The 16623-nt window shown below is 45.1% G+C and overlaps 1 protein-coding gene across 1 annotated transcript in view; it reads right to left on the reverse strand.

The window, feature by feature from the left end:
- Nucleotides 1-11717, reverse strand: part of Ghrhr (growth hormone releasing hormone receptor) — a 30125-nt gene extending 18408 nt beyond the window's left edge. Inside the window, exons 1-2 of the mRNA XM_076913309.1 lie at nucleotides 11635-11717; nucleotides 11429-11532 (exon numbers count right to left, since the gene is read on the reverse strand). Of these exons, the coding sequence (XP_076769424.1) occupies nucleotides 11429-11470 (42 nt within the window). The 5' untranslated portion in view covers nucleotides 11471-11532; nucleotides 11635-11717. The remainder of the gene's footprint in view (nucleotides 1-11428; nucleotides 11533-11634) is intronic.
- Between the last annotated feature and the right edge of the window lie 4906 nt (nucleotides 11718-16623).

The following is a 16623-nucleotide window of genomic DNA, read 5'->3' on the forward strand; positions in this document are numbered from 1 at the left end:
TGGAAAAAAAAGGCTTTCATTAGGAGTGAGGAGGCACACACACAGCAGGCAGACAGGACAAAGGCCCTCCACAAAGTAGAGGGGGCACTCTGGAGTCAAAGACAAGTGTCTCCTTGAAGACTGGGAGTTTTTAAAGTGTAAAAGGCTTTCCTCCCCTAATTTAGACATTTGAAGAAAGACAATATAGCTGATTGACCCAAATCTATTGCAAAAGTGTGCCCTGATCCAGCCTTGAACTTGTTGAGCTACTCCACAATCAGGGGACCTACAGGTAGGAGGAAAGGCCTACAGGGCCTTTGTTTTAAGCTGCCAGGCTTTGTTTTAGGTCAGGAAGGTAAGGAAGAAGCCAGCCATCTTTGAAGTTTGCTACTTTTATTACCCAGTCATGGCCCATCTCCCTATCTGCTTACCTACCAGGGATTGTGTTTAACACCTTGTCCTTCTCAAAGATATGTAGGCAGTAACAATTGATGATGACAGGACATTCCAGGAGACAAGCTACCAACAACCTGTGTAGAGGCTTCCAGAATGCAGCTCTCCTGTGTCATCCCCAATGCTGTACTAAACTTCTCTCTCACACGTCTCCTGCGTGCCCCCAACTCTTTCTCAAAGACGTGCCCTTTTATTCTTTAATTATTATTACCTATATTGTACATATAAATGTATAACAAAACCTATCAAATCTTAGTGTTGCTCATATGTATATGTGATTAGTCTGCTTGGGGTTAGATCATGTTTTAGGGTCCTCATCCCTAAAGAAGATGAATTCTTCCATTGATTTGTAGCTATTAGTCTTGGGGTGAGGCCATGGGAGAGAAGAAATGATGTGAATACAGTACCCCTGTATGCAATTTTCTCTGTAAATAAATGCATAAATAAATGAGAACTTAAGCACTGCTGCTACTGTGGTAAATGACAAAAGGTTAATGCTGTCCCCTAAGATAGAGACCCAAGAACAGAGCATCTCTCTCTACTCCTGCTCAGTATCAAAAGGAAGGTTGGGAACTATAGCTGTCAATGGAAAAATAGAGCAATTCTTGTGTTTTGTTTTGTTCTGGATTTCTTTTAGTAGGCATCATAATTTGTAGAAAATCCAAAGCACCTACAGAAAAGCTCCTAGAAGTAGCTGGTGGATTAAGTATTATTATAAAAGTCCAGGATCAGAAAAGACAACAGCATGCTGGGCATGGATGTGGAGAAAGAAGAACCCTTATAGACCATTATTGGAAATCAATCTGGAAGTTTCTCTAAAAACTAGATATAGAACTGTCATGTGACCCAGCCATATCACTATTGGCATATCATATACTCAGTGGATTTTGTATCTTCCTACAGAGACACTAGATACCTATGTTCACTCCGTCTTGATTCTCAATAGCCTCAAGATGGCTATCAATTCATGAATGGATAAGGGAAATGTGGTACACATACACAATAGGATGTTCCTCGGTTGTAAAGAAAAATAAAATTATAAACTCTGCAGGATGTAGTGGTTTTTATAATAATGGTCCTATGGGCTCATATATTTGAATTCTTGGTTCCAAGTTCGTGGAACAGCTTGGGAAGGATTAGAAAGAGTGGGCGTTTTGGAGGAGGTATGTCACTGGGCATGGGCTTTGAGATTTCAAAATCCCATGTCATTCCCAGCTAGCTCTTTCTGCATCCTACTTGTAGATCAGGATGTAAGCTCTCAGCTACTGCTCTAGGCCCACACTTGCCTGCTGCCACAATAGTTATGGACTCTAACCCTCTGAAGCTGTAAGCCCCCCAATAAACTCTTCTATAAGTTGTCTTGGTGATGGTGTCTTATCAAAGCAATAGATAAATACTGAAGGCACAGGTAAATAGACAGAGCTAGAAAAACTAATACTATGTCGCTCAGGCAAAGAAAAACAAACGTGGCATGTTTCCTTTCATAGTCAATTATATCTTCAATAATTTTGTCTTGAACAGAACCTGGAGTGCAGTAACCTGGAGTGGAAGCCAGGATACTAGGAAATGAAGCACTGGGTGTGAACTTCCAACAGCTAATCACTAGGAATGGGAAAAGAAAGATGAGTAGGGATACTGGGTGCAGAAAGGTTTAAGTCTAGAGTGGGACAGATTGGGAAATAAGATGCTTGCAGGAAGCTTAACCAGAATGAAGTGTACATGAAAAAGCTATATGAAAACTTACGATCTTCCAACCCAAGAAAAATTTCAGCTAGAGGAGATACTAGAACATAGGTGGCCTGAAAGGGAATGGAAATGTACTTGAGGTTAAAGATCCAAGGAGGGATAGGGAGGTTGGGAGAGGAGAGAGTATAGTGAAAACTAAGGATATATAAGGAAGAAACCTTATGGAAAAGTAGCTTATACACTAATTAAATATATATATGTATATATATATATATATATATATATATATATATATATATAATATATTTTAATTTATTTCTTTTAAACTTTATTATTGAAAATGCTGCAATTTTTAAAAAATGAATATATATATATATATATATATATATATATATTTGACAATATATATTTTTAAAGGACTTTGAACAGAAGTATCTTCATGGATGAGCAATGTTGATCTCAGAATACAAGGGTTATTAACTGAAAATCTCAGTGTTAGGTATGGGATGCCTCCTTATAGGTTATTGGTCAGAGAGGTCTCAGAGGCAGCCAAAACAACACTACGTACTGCCATTACTCTTGGTTTCCTACCAGAGAAAGGTGATAATACCCTATTGCTGAAGACACCTCTCACTTTGAAGACAGGACAGAGAGAATTTAGCCTGGAACTGATCAGGACCCCTTCTCCCTGCTGCAAGCATATTTAGTGACATACAATGCTGTGTGCAGCCTCTGGGGAAGAAAAGCCATCAATGATCTTACCCGACACTGACCTGCTAACAAAATGGACCCAGCGGTGCAATAGTGCCGTTCTGGGTGGTAACCAACTACTTTCTGGTTGGCTGTGAAGCCTGCTCCACAGTAAGGATTTCCTGTTTAGTACTGTAAACCTGGTGAAATGCCCATGACTGGGGGATCCCTACCATTGTTTTGTTCTGCTAAATGGTCACATTATCAAACTGCTCTCTAAGAATGAATATTTATAGCCATACATTTGTGCTGCCTAACTTCTGTCAGTGGAGCTCCTTTTGCAGTGGGATGAAGTTAGTGGATTGAATCATAGCTTCTTGAAATTCTGAGTATAGATAATCCTGAATGCCCAGATGTCAGCCCAGTCTACTATTCCCAGAAAAACTTTCAATCACCATAGATGGAGAAACCAAGATATTCCATGACAAAACCAAATTGAAACAATGCCTTTCCACTAATCTAGCCCCACTGAGGTTACTAGAAGGAAATCTCCAACATTAAGTACACCCAAGAAAACACAGAAAAAAAAATTCACATGAGCAAAACCAAAAGAAGGGAAACACACACACACACACACACACCACCACCACCAACAACAACAACAACACCAACAACACCAACAACAACAACAACATCAAACTAACAGGAATTAACAATCATAGGTCACTAATAGCTCTCAACATCAATGGACTCAATTCCTCCATAAAACAGAAGGCTAACAGAATATATGTGAAAACAGGATCCACCATTCTGCTGCATACAAGAAACATGACTCAGCAACAAAGATAGACACTACCTCAGAGCATAGGACTGGAAAAAGATTTTCCAAGCAAACAGACCAAAGAAGCAAGCTGGGAGTAGCCTTTCTAGTATCTAATAAAATAGACTTTCAACTAAGAGCATCATAGACCTAAGTTCAAACAGAAAACCAATAAATAATCTGGATTAAAGCTCAGAGTGATTCACGTGTCCTTGAGTTTGTCCTTAGCAGAGGCTAATCACAGTATAGCCAACATGAGGGGAAACTAAGTACATTATTATTCAACGGACAAAAATATCTGCTTGCAAAGAGAACAAGAAGACAAACTAGTCATTTATTATTATTATATTATTATTAATTTATTAGTTTATTATTTTTAAAGGACTTATAGATCAGATGTCAGATCTTATATCAGAATTGTAGCAATAATATAGAAAAAGCATTCAAAACCCATTAAAAGAAAAACAAAGTAAAATTTCAAACATGCCAAAGAACTAACCAGATCCTTCTCTAGTGAAGACACATCAACTGCAAAAGCATCTGAGAATATTCTCCACATAGGTCATTAAGAAAATTAAAACCACAAACTACAAACCATAAGCTATATACCTATTAGCACCTATTAGAAGGGCTGGAATTTTTAAACTGATAAAGCTAAATATTTATAAAGACGCAGAGGAACTAGAACCCTCTGAGACCTTCTTCGCTAAGAGTGTAAAACAGCACCACTGATTCTTAAAACGCTCTAAGGCAGTGCTTCTCAACCTTCCTAGTACTGTGACCCTTTAATATAGTTCCTCATGATGTGGTGACCCCAGCCATAACATTTGCTGCTACTTCATAACTCTAATGCTGCTACTCTTGGGAACCGTAATGTAAATATCTGATGTACAGGAAATCTGATATATGAGCTCTGTGGGGGTCATGACCCAAAGGCTAAGAACCACTGCTCTACAGCTGAAACAGATCCAAGAGATCTACATCTCCTTAAAGAGAGTTGGCCAGAGGTTAAACACTGTTAAGTACTGTTAAAATCACCACACCATAGTCCTTATTATAAACATTTTTTGTGCTTACTTTTCAATTAGATAAGCTAAGCTACTGGGAGATGGATCTTTTTATGACCCTTTGACCAACATCTATCAAATCTTCCCCTTGTGCTGATTGCCTGGAGCTGAGAGATGTCAAACAAACAATCAGCCAGACTGTCACATGGCGGCATAGCTGATTTGAACACACTCAGGTATACAGGGAGGCCCATGAAGGGTTGCAGGAACAGTGCAATAGCAATTTTTGTTCAGGGGGTTAGGGGGCTTGCTGCAGTCACAACCTCTCCAGATACCTTGCACAAGTCAGGGTGGCTTCACATGGGTGGTTAGCTTCATGAGGGAGAGATGGCTCTGGCCATCCCACAGCAGGAAGAGGTCACCCCCTTAGTGATTCAGCAGAAAACCTGTGGTGGGTGCTTATTGAAGGCTTGTGATTGGTGAAACTAGAAGCTGTCACAGGCTGTGCGTGCCCCTCTTCTAGCAGATAAGCTGACTGGTTTTCACTGTATCCTGAAAGTTGCTCTCGGGTGTGTCAACCCCCTGAATGGTTTTTGATGGTCTTCTTTTGATCTTTGTAAGACAATAAAAGAACTGTACATATATTAATCTCTGTCAGTTCGCTTTTCACCAGGATGTAAGCCAAACAATGGGTACTGTGTGATGAAACAAATATTATAGTTAGAAGCTAGGAAGGTAAAGAGGAACCAACAGTTTGTGCTGAACCAGAATCACAGTATTAGTGTAAAATCAAGCTTCCCTTTTAATAGATGATATGGTGGATGGTTGATTGATGGATCAGTCAATTATCAATATACAAATCTCTCACTCCATAAACATATGTGTGTGTACATATGCACATTGACAAATGTCCCACTTGTGGCCTTTGACGTCACAGAAGCGGCAATATCTCCACAGCAACTAGCACCAGGCTAGTATTTAAATACATTTAAATACCGCCTGCAATATGGGACCTAGGTCCTCATGACGTGGGGACTACATCATAAATTATTAAGGATAGGCCTGGAGGAACCTCTCTTGGTGCAGAAACAGACAAAGTATTCATGGAGGGAAGAGATATAACTGGGGAGAAAACCCAGGCATCACAGGACCAGCACGAAGCCTGGCAGAGCTCCCAGAGCAGGGCCTGGGCAGATAAGCCCTCAAATAAAGAGCGGGGTGTGGAGTTATGATCTAAAGAGAAGAGCAAACACCCGCCCAGTGCTATAAGTAGATGGCAGAGAAGGGATAGCTCTTCCCCTGCAGGAAGACTCCAGTCAGTAAAGGTAGCTGAAACAAGGGACACAGAACATTCCCTTTAGAACAACATGGGAGCAGTGGCCGCCAGCAAACTCACCACTAACTGCAAAAGTTTAGAAAGAACAGGATATTTGTCTGGTCTCCAAATATCTCTGCCAGGTGTGCATTAGGTGTGAAGTGGAAAAATGGCAACTTAGCAGGAGAGAAAGCTTAGCAGGAGAGAAATGTTCTCATCTTCAGGGAGAAGCCGGGTGCACCTTGGTGTGATGTAATGAGAACGGGTGTCATAGTCTCCAGGCCCAGTCTTACACAAGGCACTTGATGGATGCTGACAAAATGCTGGACCTACACAGGTTATAGCAGACTGGGAAGACATAACTGGATCTTGGTCTTGAGAAAATGTGCGGTTCTTTACAATGCAGTGCTAATGCTGATTCTTACTTTTTTTTTTTTTTTTTTTTATCACTGCACTGTGGCTGTGCAGTGAGGTTTACCATGAGCAGGGTTCAGTGTGACATCTGCAGTGGTTCTAAGCCTAACGTTCTTTCCTTTCACCTAAGAAGAAAAGGGGAGCTGCTGGGAGGAAACATTGCTAAAGTATATGTGTCATAAGAACCACCTACCCCTTAATGATACAGAAGCAAACGGATTTTAGAAGAATGGACGGGCTCTTAACAGTTCAGGAAGCCATGAATAGCAAGTAAGAACACTCTAGGATATTCAGCATCCCTGGCCATTAGAGAAATAGGAACTTCTCCATGACATGACACTCCACACTAAAAAGGCTAGCAAACACACTTATATGGGCCAATTATCTTCCTTCCACGTATGTATTTATCCAAGGGAAACAAAAACAGGATCATACAGAGATGTGTATTCAAATATCCAGAGATCTTTATCCATTCCGGTTCAAACCTGGAAGACTGCAGATACCTACTGCTGGTGGGAATCCACGTGCTATATACATGCTACGATATATTACTTGATGATTTTTTTTTTAAAGTGGAGGAGGGGACATGGATCTTACACAGCACAGAGATGAATGTCAGGGACCCTGTGCTGAGTGAGAGGAGTCAGACTCGGTATAATTCCTTCCAGGTACAAGTCTACAGGAAGAAAACTGAGGCAGCAGAGAAGCTGAGAGGGAGCCAGGGCACAGAGGGGATGGATATGAGTGCAGAGTGAAAGGCTGGGAAGGGGATGTTTAGGGATGCTGGGGATGGTCCAGGGATCATGATCGTGGTTATCCACAGTGGGTAAAATCCACTCGGTAAATATCGTTAGAATACATAGGTTTTAAGAGAAAGTACAGAAGTAGTTTAAAAAAAAAAAAAAAAAACCAAGTTCATATATAAAGTGTCTGTGTGGATGTCTGGATGTCCCCAGGGATAGCCAAAACAAGCGTTATCTTTTACTCCAATATTCTCAATATTCTCATTTTTAAGAAAAATTTATCTAGCCTTTACACATACAATTACGTTTAAACTGTGGCAGTAGCAAATGGTACGGCTTTTCCACCACGCTGGGTGGGTACTGGAGATAGCAGGATGAAGTCTTTCTACCCATCCCACAAACAGGTGGACTTCTTGATAGTGGGCACTTTCCTTCTCCCTGGCACAGAGAGCCGCCTGGTGTCTGCAAAGCTCTGCTGAGACTTTTTGGTCCTGCTTGCGTTCACCACCCCTAGTGGTGAACCTGAGCAACTACATCACCTTCTAGCTACAGACTGCAGAGCGCTTCTAAATCAATCCTCGAGGGTTCCATACACTTGCCCAGGCTGGGGTGGGGACTTAGACACAAACAGGCTCAGGGGATCAGCTGCTTCTGGATATTTGGCTCAAATGGATTTTCGATGAAGCTCACAGGTTTTACTCCAGATAAGACCAGCGTAACCATAATTCCTAGCTTTGCTCTCACATTGCCCTCCTTCCAGAGAAAAGAAACAGTCTAGGACAGTGGTTCTCAACCTGTGGGTCACAAGGGTTGCATATTATTGATATTATAATTACATCATAACTAGAAAAATTACAGTAATGAGAATCATCAAAAATAATTTTATGGTTGGGGGTCACCACACCATGAGAAACTGTATTAAAGGGTGGCAGCATTTGGAATGTCAAGAACCACTGGTCTAGAAAAAGCAGGAGCCCTGGCACCTCAGGACGGATAGCGCAAAGGCAGATTCTGCATCCTCAGCCCTTTCTCAGCCATAGCGATGCAGCCACTCTCTCCTGATTCCTGTGGTGACCCAGCCTTCATGGGTCACTCTCAGAGCTATTTTTGTCCAGAGTTTAGGGTCTCTTCTGTTTTAGAATTAAGGATCAAATTTGGGGTTAAGGTAAAGAAAGGTTAGGCTGTATCTTCTACAGTATGTGTTTCTAGGGTTCATGTACTGGATGCTAAATGCCCAGATCACCTGTGAGAAGAAAGGAGGGCACGGAGGAAGAGAATTCCAGCTTCCCCAGAGGCGGTGGAAAGACCACGCAATATCTTTATCTGTCCTTGGCACTGCCCAATCAACACCACCCTGCCCAGACCCTGGTTCATTTCCTGGATGCCCCCTTCCTTTTCTACCAGTTTCTGGTCAGGGCAACTGCTAAGGGGGTGGAGGTGAAGGGCAAGGTAGCTGCGAGAGGCAAGGGTGAGGAGGAGTGCTGGCCTCCAGCCAAGCCAAGCGATGTGGGAACAAGTGTCGTTTTGTTTTCCTCTATCGGAAGAGTGCTTTGATGCGTACATGGGTAACTCATTCTTTTATAAACTTCCAACTTCTCCACAGACTTTGCCCTCCTCCTTGGAGCAGAGACTCCTGTGGCTTGGACAGTCCCAACTGTCCCTCGAATGTGCCCTGTGTGGATAATTGGCTGGAGTTTGCAGGAGAAAGTGAAGCACCCAAAGTTCTCTAAGTAGTAGTAAAGCTGTCATTGCATAGAAGCTTAGAGAACACAGGGCGCAGCTTGCCCAGAGCACTGTGGGAGCAGCCTGAGGGAGAAAACCCCAAGCCCCAGCAGAGAAGGAACAAGAAGGGCTACCAGCTGAATTCCAGCTTGGCCTGGACTCCTGAGCATGTCAGGAAAAGCACAGTGCTCTTAGCCTGAGGCAGGATTGGAATCGTTTCCCTTGTTTTCTTTCTGGGCGGAGACACTGAGAACCAGAGAGGGCAGCAGATCTATCCAACATCACACAGCCCTGTGTCACACAGGACTGAGGCCCAAGCTTAGAGACATGAATAGATAGAGAAGAGGGTGGGATTTACAAAGTGGGGCACCTCCAGGCCAAGCCCTTGTTTCTGGTCCTCTTCTTTCTCCACTCTACACTGCAGCCCCACCACGCACCCACCCCCACCCCTTGAAGAAAATTGTTGTCTGGGGAAATAGTGGCTTGATCCCACTTGGGTTTCATCCAGTCTTTAATGTGTAGGTGGAGCAGAACTGCAGCTATAGATTTGGGGAACAAGGAAGGTGAGCCAGAAAACTGTAGTTTAAGGTGGGACCCATTCTGTAGATGAAGAAACTGAGGCTACAGTGATCGTTGAAGATCAAATGGCTGGTATCAGACCCCAGATTCTAAGCCAGCCTGCCTGACTCTGTCTCATGATGCCCAGAATGGCATCAAACTCACAATGGTTGACTGTGGACTCATAATTCTCCTTCCAGAGGGCTAGAATTATAGGGGTGTACCTCAATGCCTGACTACATGTTTTAGAAGTGCTGGGAAAGCTGAAAGAGGCAAAAAATGAGATGGTCACAGTGTCTCCAGCAAGAGGGGTGAAGCTTGAGAGAGAGAGCACCAACACTGGGCCGCGTGCGTGTGTGTGCGCGCAAAACACACACACACACACACACACACACACACACACACACACACACACACACACCACATTCATTAGCTCCCTCCTTTTCCTGAGCACCTGGTGCTGAAGAGCCCCTCCTTCTATTTACAAACCTAGAGTGTGTCCCGGTGCGGTGCGGTTCAGAGAGCCTGGAAGACTTTGAGGAGGAAAGCAGCCTTAATCCCTCTGGGAGGACATGGGGTTGGGCTAGGACTTTGCCCCTTGGGCTTCCTTCAGAGCATCTGGGCCTGGGGCTGGTGGAGGGTGGGGGTTGGGGGATGACAGTCAGTTCTGATCTGAGGAGGAGCCTGCTGCTTGGGGAAGGGGTGTGAGTCCAAGGTGGGGTGGAGACCTAAGGCCTTCTGCTTCTCCCTGCAGCTCCCCACCACCACCTCCTACCTGATTTGTCTTTGTCCCGCCCACCCTTATTTAGAAACCACATGTCTCTGTGTCCCTGCCTGCCCTGCCTGTTTGTCCACAGCTTCAGCTGCTTCCCCTGATAACCCAAAGACCAGTTCAGGGGGAACTGGGAGGAGCTCAGGGCATTTGGAGTTCAAGGATGCTTTGACATGTCCCTTCCCCTGCTGGGGAGCCACATGTGCCTTCCTATGGATGCTGAAGAGCCAACGCCTAGACTTTGCTCGAAAGCGGACAGCTCTTCTCATGTAAAATTTCAAGTTCTATCATTGCCGATGAGCAATTATTTGCTGCTTAGCCAACAGCCTTAGAGTCAGTTAAGGAGGCTTAGAACAGGAAGTGAGTTGCCTTGCGTGAACAGCCATCAGCCTTTCTGCCCAACCAGTACACAGATATGGAGAGAACTCCATTCCAGAACTGCCCAGCTTGGCTCCGTATCTCAGTCTGCCTTTTCTAACATTGTTGGGCTTGTTGACTAACTTCTTTGATTTGTTCTTCATAAAATGTCAACACTACCCCCTTTAGTTTAATATCCAGCAGCCAGAATAGCGCCTGACACCTAAGGATTTCTCGGATGTCGTTAAGTACAGAATCCATCACTCTCAGCTCGTTTGTCAGCATCAAACACGGCAGTGTGTTTACAAAGTTCCTGTACGATGCCACGTGCTGCAGGAGCATTGGAGGCCCCCCTGCTCTGAGGGCTTCTGTCAGGGATCCCCAATATCCAGGCCATTCTGAAATGCATACATACTGAGAACCCCAAACCCTCCCAACAGTTCCTGTGGCCCTTGCTCCCCAGTTACTCCTTATAACCTAGACCATAATGCCAGGAGAAATAGCATTCCTGCTCTCTCTCGGGGAGGGGGCTGGGAGGCAACCAGTAAAGTCTGAGCTGCAGACACCCTTCCTCTCTCCATTGTTCAATGACTGTCCCCATATCCCTGGGAACTCAAACAGCCATCCAAAGGTAGTTGGGTAGAGTTTGAAGGGTGATGTCAAGGTAGGACAGGAGATGTGTTGATTGGCTTAACCACTGCATGTCTGTGTAGGGGATGAGGAGGCCTGAAGGCCTTTGAGAAAGAGAGGTAAGTAGGGAAAGACCCAAACCACCACAGCAGACATTAGCCAGAAGTGAAAGCCAAGGCTCACTCAGGACAACTGAAAGGTTCTATACCAGTGAGACTTAGTTGACTTAGACCAGAACCCCTCCCACTGACCTTAGTTTCTTCTATCACCCTCAGATCTTACCTCATCCCCACCTACAGATGTGTCCATCCTAAAGACATGCATCTTAGGTACCTTCTGTCCTTTCACACTGATATGAGCTCACCTGCTCCATGAAGTCCCAGGACCTGCCCCATAGATCAGAAACAGAAGATTAGCCTCCATGCAGGGAGAGGAGGTGGGAAGGTCAAGAGGACAGGGCTTTGCAAATAGGTCTTTAGAACACAAACCTCCAGCAGCTTCCAAAAGTGTTGGGCTCAGGGGCTAAGGATGCTGTTTCCATCTGGCTACACTGCAGGGGATGCAGAATGATAGGCAGTCACTCGAAGGCAGATGTCTGGAATGGGTGGGTCTAATTTATTTGGCTAGAATACTAAGGAGTTCTGCTGCTGACCTGTTTCCAGCCTTCTTCTAAGTGCTGTATTTCAGGGGAACTGAGATGGAAAGGGGACACCAGGGTACCCCAGCTAGGCAGAGGCAATGTGGAGACGAAGGTTACTGGGTATCACAGCTCCCTAGGTGGAATGTTAGCCGGCATCCTCCAGAGGTGGCCAGACAGCCGGGTCAGCACTGGATGGAAAACCCTCATGGGTGAAACCCCCAAGTCCGCTTAGTTACTTTCAGATCTAACATTCTAGGTTTTGTTTTCCTTCCAAAGATCTCAGCAAGGGTGATCTGGGTTGGTTTCCTGCTCACATAGAAGGATAGCAAGGAATGGAGCTGGAGCTCTCAGAATCCTCTGGAAGCAAAGCCACCACCTCCCTGAGGATTTCTGGTCTGGTGTCTCTGAGCCTTGCATTCCTGGAGGCAGATGCGCTGCCCCTCCCTGCTCAGGAGGCCACCAGCACCTGGGCAATTCTTGGAGTCCGTCTCGCGTGGCCAGTGCCCTGGGCCATCTGCCACAGTCCAGGTGCATCAGTGATTCTGGGGACTTCACGAACAGTTGACCAGTCATTTTATCTCAGGGCCTAGGAATCTGAGAGGAGAGGAGAGGAGAGGAGAGGAGAGGAGAGGAGAGGAGAGGAGAGGAGAGGAGAGGAGAGGAGAGGAGAGGAGAGGAGAGGAGAGGAGAGGAGGGAAGAGGAGGGAATAGAAGGCTCTTGGGTCTGCAGAATGATAGAGGAGAGAAAAAATAGAGATCCTAAAGAGACAGAGGCAGGAGGGAAAAGGAGCAGATGGAGGAAGGCCTGGAAAGCCCTGCCCAGGTGCAGGTGAATGTGGCAGATGCAGGAGAAACACATCCTGACTCCAAGGCAGTGTGAAGGTCGGGCCCCTGGTCATGCTAAGTCACCTGCCAGACCTCCTCCCAAGCCTAGTTTGAGCTCTGTCTATGCCATACCTTCTTCAGTGTAGACTGTCAGCTGAGGAGACAGGTTGAACAAGGACACAGGTCACTTGTGTTCTTTAGCAAACTTAGAATTTAGTATCCATTTCTCAGTGAAAGAAATCCCAGGGAGGGGAGCAAAATGCCACTGTGTGTGTCAGTAAAGGAAAGAGACAGGGTCAGACAACACACCTACAAAGAAGGTGGATAGGGACATTGATGTCACATGACCTGGCGAAGGTACCCAGGGGCTTGACTTACTTGCTATGCACGTAACACTGAGTGACTCTACTCAGAAGTGAGGGTTACCCTGTGGCTGCCCGCATGTTGTTCAAAACTCAAGTGTAAAAAAAAAAAAAAAAAGGTGTCCTTGGAGTTCAAATAGATGAACAGAAGGGCGTGAGGTGAGCATGGCATATCTGTGCAACTGTAGCCCTCAGGTGGATTCTGTAGTCAGCTCAGATTCAGTGCGGGCATTCCACAGGAGGGCCTAGCAGCCCTTTGCAGTGAACTGAACACACACACACACACACACACACACACACACACACACACACACACACCAAAATGACACATGAGATATATTAACAACTCAAAGGCACAAATGCCACCAATCAATTTTAAAATTAATCTAAACAAATTTTATTATTTTCTTTGGTTTCCGTTTTCTCTTTGAGTTGCACTGTGAACAATATGCACTAAATTTAAAAAATAAAAAAAGTTTATGTTAATAATGTATCAGGACACACTAGCCTCTTCCAGAATATCAGAGGCTGCAGCCACTGTGGGTCCTGATCCTGGAGAACTTTGTCCCCGTTATTAATTCTTTGGGTTCGCATTTCCCTACTCTGGATTAGACTTATATGCAGAGTCTCTCTTCCTTTGCCTATGATGTCATAACTGCAGACATTTGAGTCTGTCACTTACTTTGCAGCTTGTTTTAAAATCTGTGCTTGCTAGTCCCCCGATGACCCAAGCTGAGCTAGTTAAGTGAGAACAGCATGAAGGTGGGTAAAGCAAACAACACCCATGCATAAAGTCGCTGGGAGAAGAAGCTGCTTCTGTGGCCTCTGCTTGTGTGGTCGTCTTGGTCCTGGACTAGGCTGCAGATCCCTAGACGCCTGAGTCTGTGTACTCCTCAAGGATTGAACTGGGCTTCCACCAGACACTTAACTACAGGGAAGGGTCTCTGGACAGACAGAAGGACAAATTAAAACAAGGTGTGACAGACAAAAGTTGTCCCCGTTCAAGTGCATATGCACGTTCACTTTAACCCTTAACCTTTCCTGAATGGACGACTCTATGAATTAAATTTGTTCTTCCACATGAAAGAATTACAGTATTTTTTTTTTAATGGAGACTAGAAATGTAGCTCACTTGACAGAGTGCTGGCCTAGTATTCATGACGGAGCCTCCAGCATTGCATAAAATACATTTGGTGGTACAGCACTTAGGAGGTAGGGGCTGGAGGATCAGAAGTTCAAAATCATCCTTAGCTACATGGGAATATCAAGTCCAACCTGGAGACTTTCTCCCAAACAAATAAAGCCAAGTACAGCCACGTTGCCCTCCAGCTACAGATAGGTAGTAATCTCTTCCTGTGCCCAGTCAGTAAACTACACGCAGAGCAATGGAACAAACCCTGCATGCAGTGTTTCTTGAAGTAGCTAGACATCCTTTATCGCAGGCCCCATCGAATATTGGTCTCAAAGTGCAAATGGGACTGGTGGTCCCATGGGGCTTGTGAAGATGGCCCTGTAAGCAAAGGCTTCACCTGCCTTCCCTTTTGGCACTAAGAATGGTAAATACCAGCACCTTTGGTCCTTGGCCTCCTAAGAATGGCCTCACCCAGCCCCCTTGCTAGGAAGCGAATTCCAATCATCGTCTTCATTGTATTCTAAACCTAAAGAAAACAAGGCATCATGCCCAGCAGCTCGTCCATAAAACATTAATCACTGTCCCCTCCTTGAGAAGCCTCTGACCAAGGAAGGTATGTTCTACAGGAGCCATGGAAAAATCCTAATAGCCCCACACATGGCCTGGCCACATTGAGGGTGGGGGCCTGGCACCAGTTCCTCCAGTGCTTTTCCAGCCCGGAGTCTAGCTTTGGTTCCAAGGATACTGAGGACTAGCTTGAGAACCTCAAAGGAAAAAAAAAACCTTCTGCACACCTATCAGGTTCCCCAAGGATATTGTGGTCCTTAGGGTCAAGTGGCAAGTGACTACCTTAAGTCATCACATCTCCCACTGGAGCCTGCTTTGAGCCCACGTGTTCAAAGTCCACAGTGTCAAGACAAAGGCCAGTATAATAGGTCACATCTACTCATCAGGTCATCTAGCCTAGGGTGCCTGTCAAGACCCATCCTCCTACAGCACCCAGCACCCAGATAGCAGAATCCCCCTGATCCTTGTGAAGAATTTGAGTTACTACAAGAGAAAGTTTGGAGCTGAGGAGATGGCATAGTGGGCAAAAGCATTTGTCACACAAAGCGTGACGACCTGAGTTCATGATCCTCAGAATCCACGCACAAAATAACAGCTGCAGCAACAAATGTAAAAAAGAAAAAAAAAACAAAAACAAAAACAAATGCAGTCACAGCTGTAAATTCAACCTTCGTCCTACAGGAAGATGGGACAGAGTTGGAAGAATCCATGTGGAAGTAGAGAGGCCAAGGAGCCTGGCACAAAGAGACCCCTGTCTTAAACAAGGTAGAAAGGCAAGTACTGATACCTGAAGGCTGTTGTCTGACCTCCACAAGAACACTGTGGCATGCCTACCTCATACATACCACATACATGAACACACATACACACACATGCATGCATGCACACATTCACACCTTTGTGTGTGTGTCCTCTCTTTTACACACTCACACGCACACTCACACTCATGAGCACACATGCACACATTCACACCTCTGTGTGTGTGTCTCCTCTCTCTTTTATACACACACACATACACACACACACACACACACACACACACACAGGCTAAGTAAGGCTCTGTAAGGATTCCAGATTTCTACATGTTTAGAAACAAAGAGTATTTACCCAACAGTAAACCTCACACCAACAGGACACCGAACACAGGGCTATGGCTGGTCCTCGCTGCGAAGGGGTTTGGAAAGTCTTCTAATCTGTACCAGGCCTCATCGGGGCCTCCGATGGGGTGAGGCAATTGCAGTGTTGTAGCATTTTGCTCTTGTGAGTTTAATGGAAAGACAAATATTCTAGGATTCAGTGGCTGCTAGAACACATCCTGCTTCCTTGTAGGCCAGGTGCAGAAGGCACGACCTTCCGTGCTTTCTGAATCATCCTCAGGTTAAGGCTGTGGAGAGTTTTGATAAGGGTGGGTGACCTATAGTCTGGTCTCAGTGAGGTCACAGTAGGAAGCAGGCGACAGGTACCCCCCACCAAGACGCCTCACATGCTAATCACCTGACAGTTCAGGAGTCTGGGGACAAAGGTTGAGTCCTGTGGGCGTTTAGGAAATTTGCTGCCTGTGTTAAAATCTGATGAACAAAACAGCCCTGATACCTGAAGGTTGACCTCTGACCTCTGCTTACTCAAGAAGCTCCGTCCTACCCCAATTATTTTCCAAACCCACTCATCTGTGTTGGGCCAAGTAGAACTTGAGCAGTACAAAGTCTGAAGAACTTGGTGACATGGATGCCTGGAGCTCTGATCCCATGGAAATGGCTAAGACAGTCTGACCCCAAGGCTATTGCACCCAAACCTACTGTGTATATAAGGCTTAGCTTGGTGCATTATTGTCCCTCATGATGCAGCATTGGCTTTCCCCTGTTCATATACTCTACACACAGATCATATTCCTTCCCAGTCAGGAGTAGGTACCGGTTAATGGAAGCAGCCTCAGTCTGGTGGTGCTTCAAGC

This window comes from Arvicanthis niloticus, chromosome 15 (assembly GCF_011762505.2).
Source record: "Arvicanthis niloticus isolate mArvNil1 chromosome 15, mArvNil1.pat.X, whole genome shotgun sequence".
Lineage (NCBI taxonomy): Eukaryota > Metazoa > Chordata > Mammalia > Rodentia > Muridae > Arvicanthis > Arvicanthis niloticus.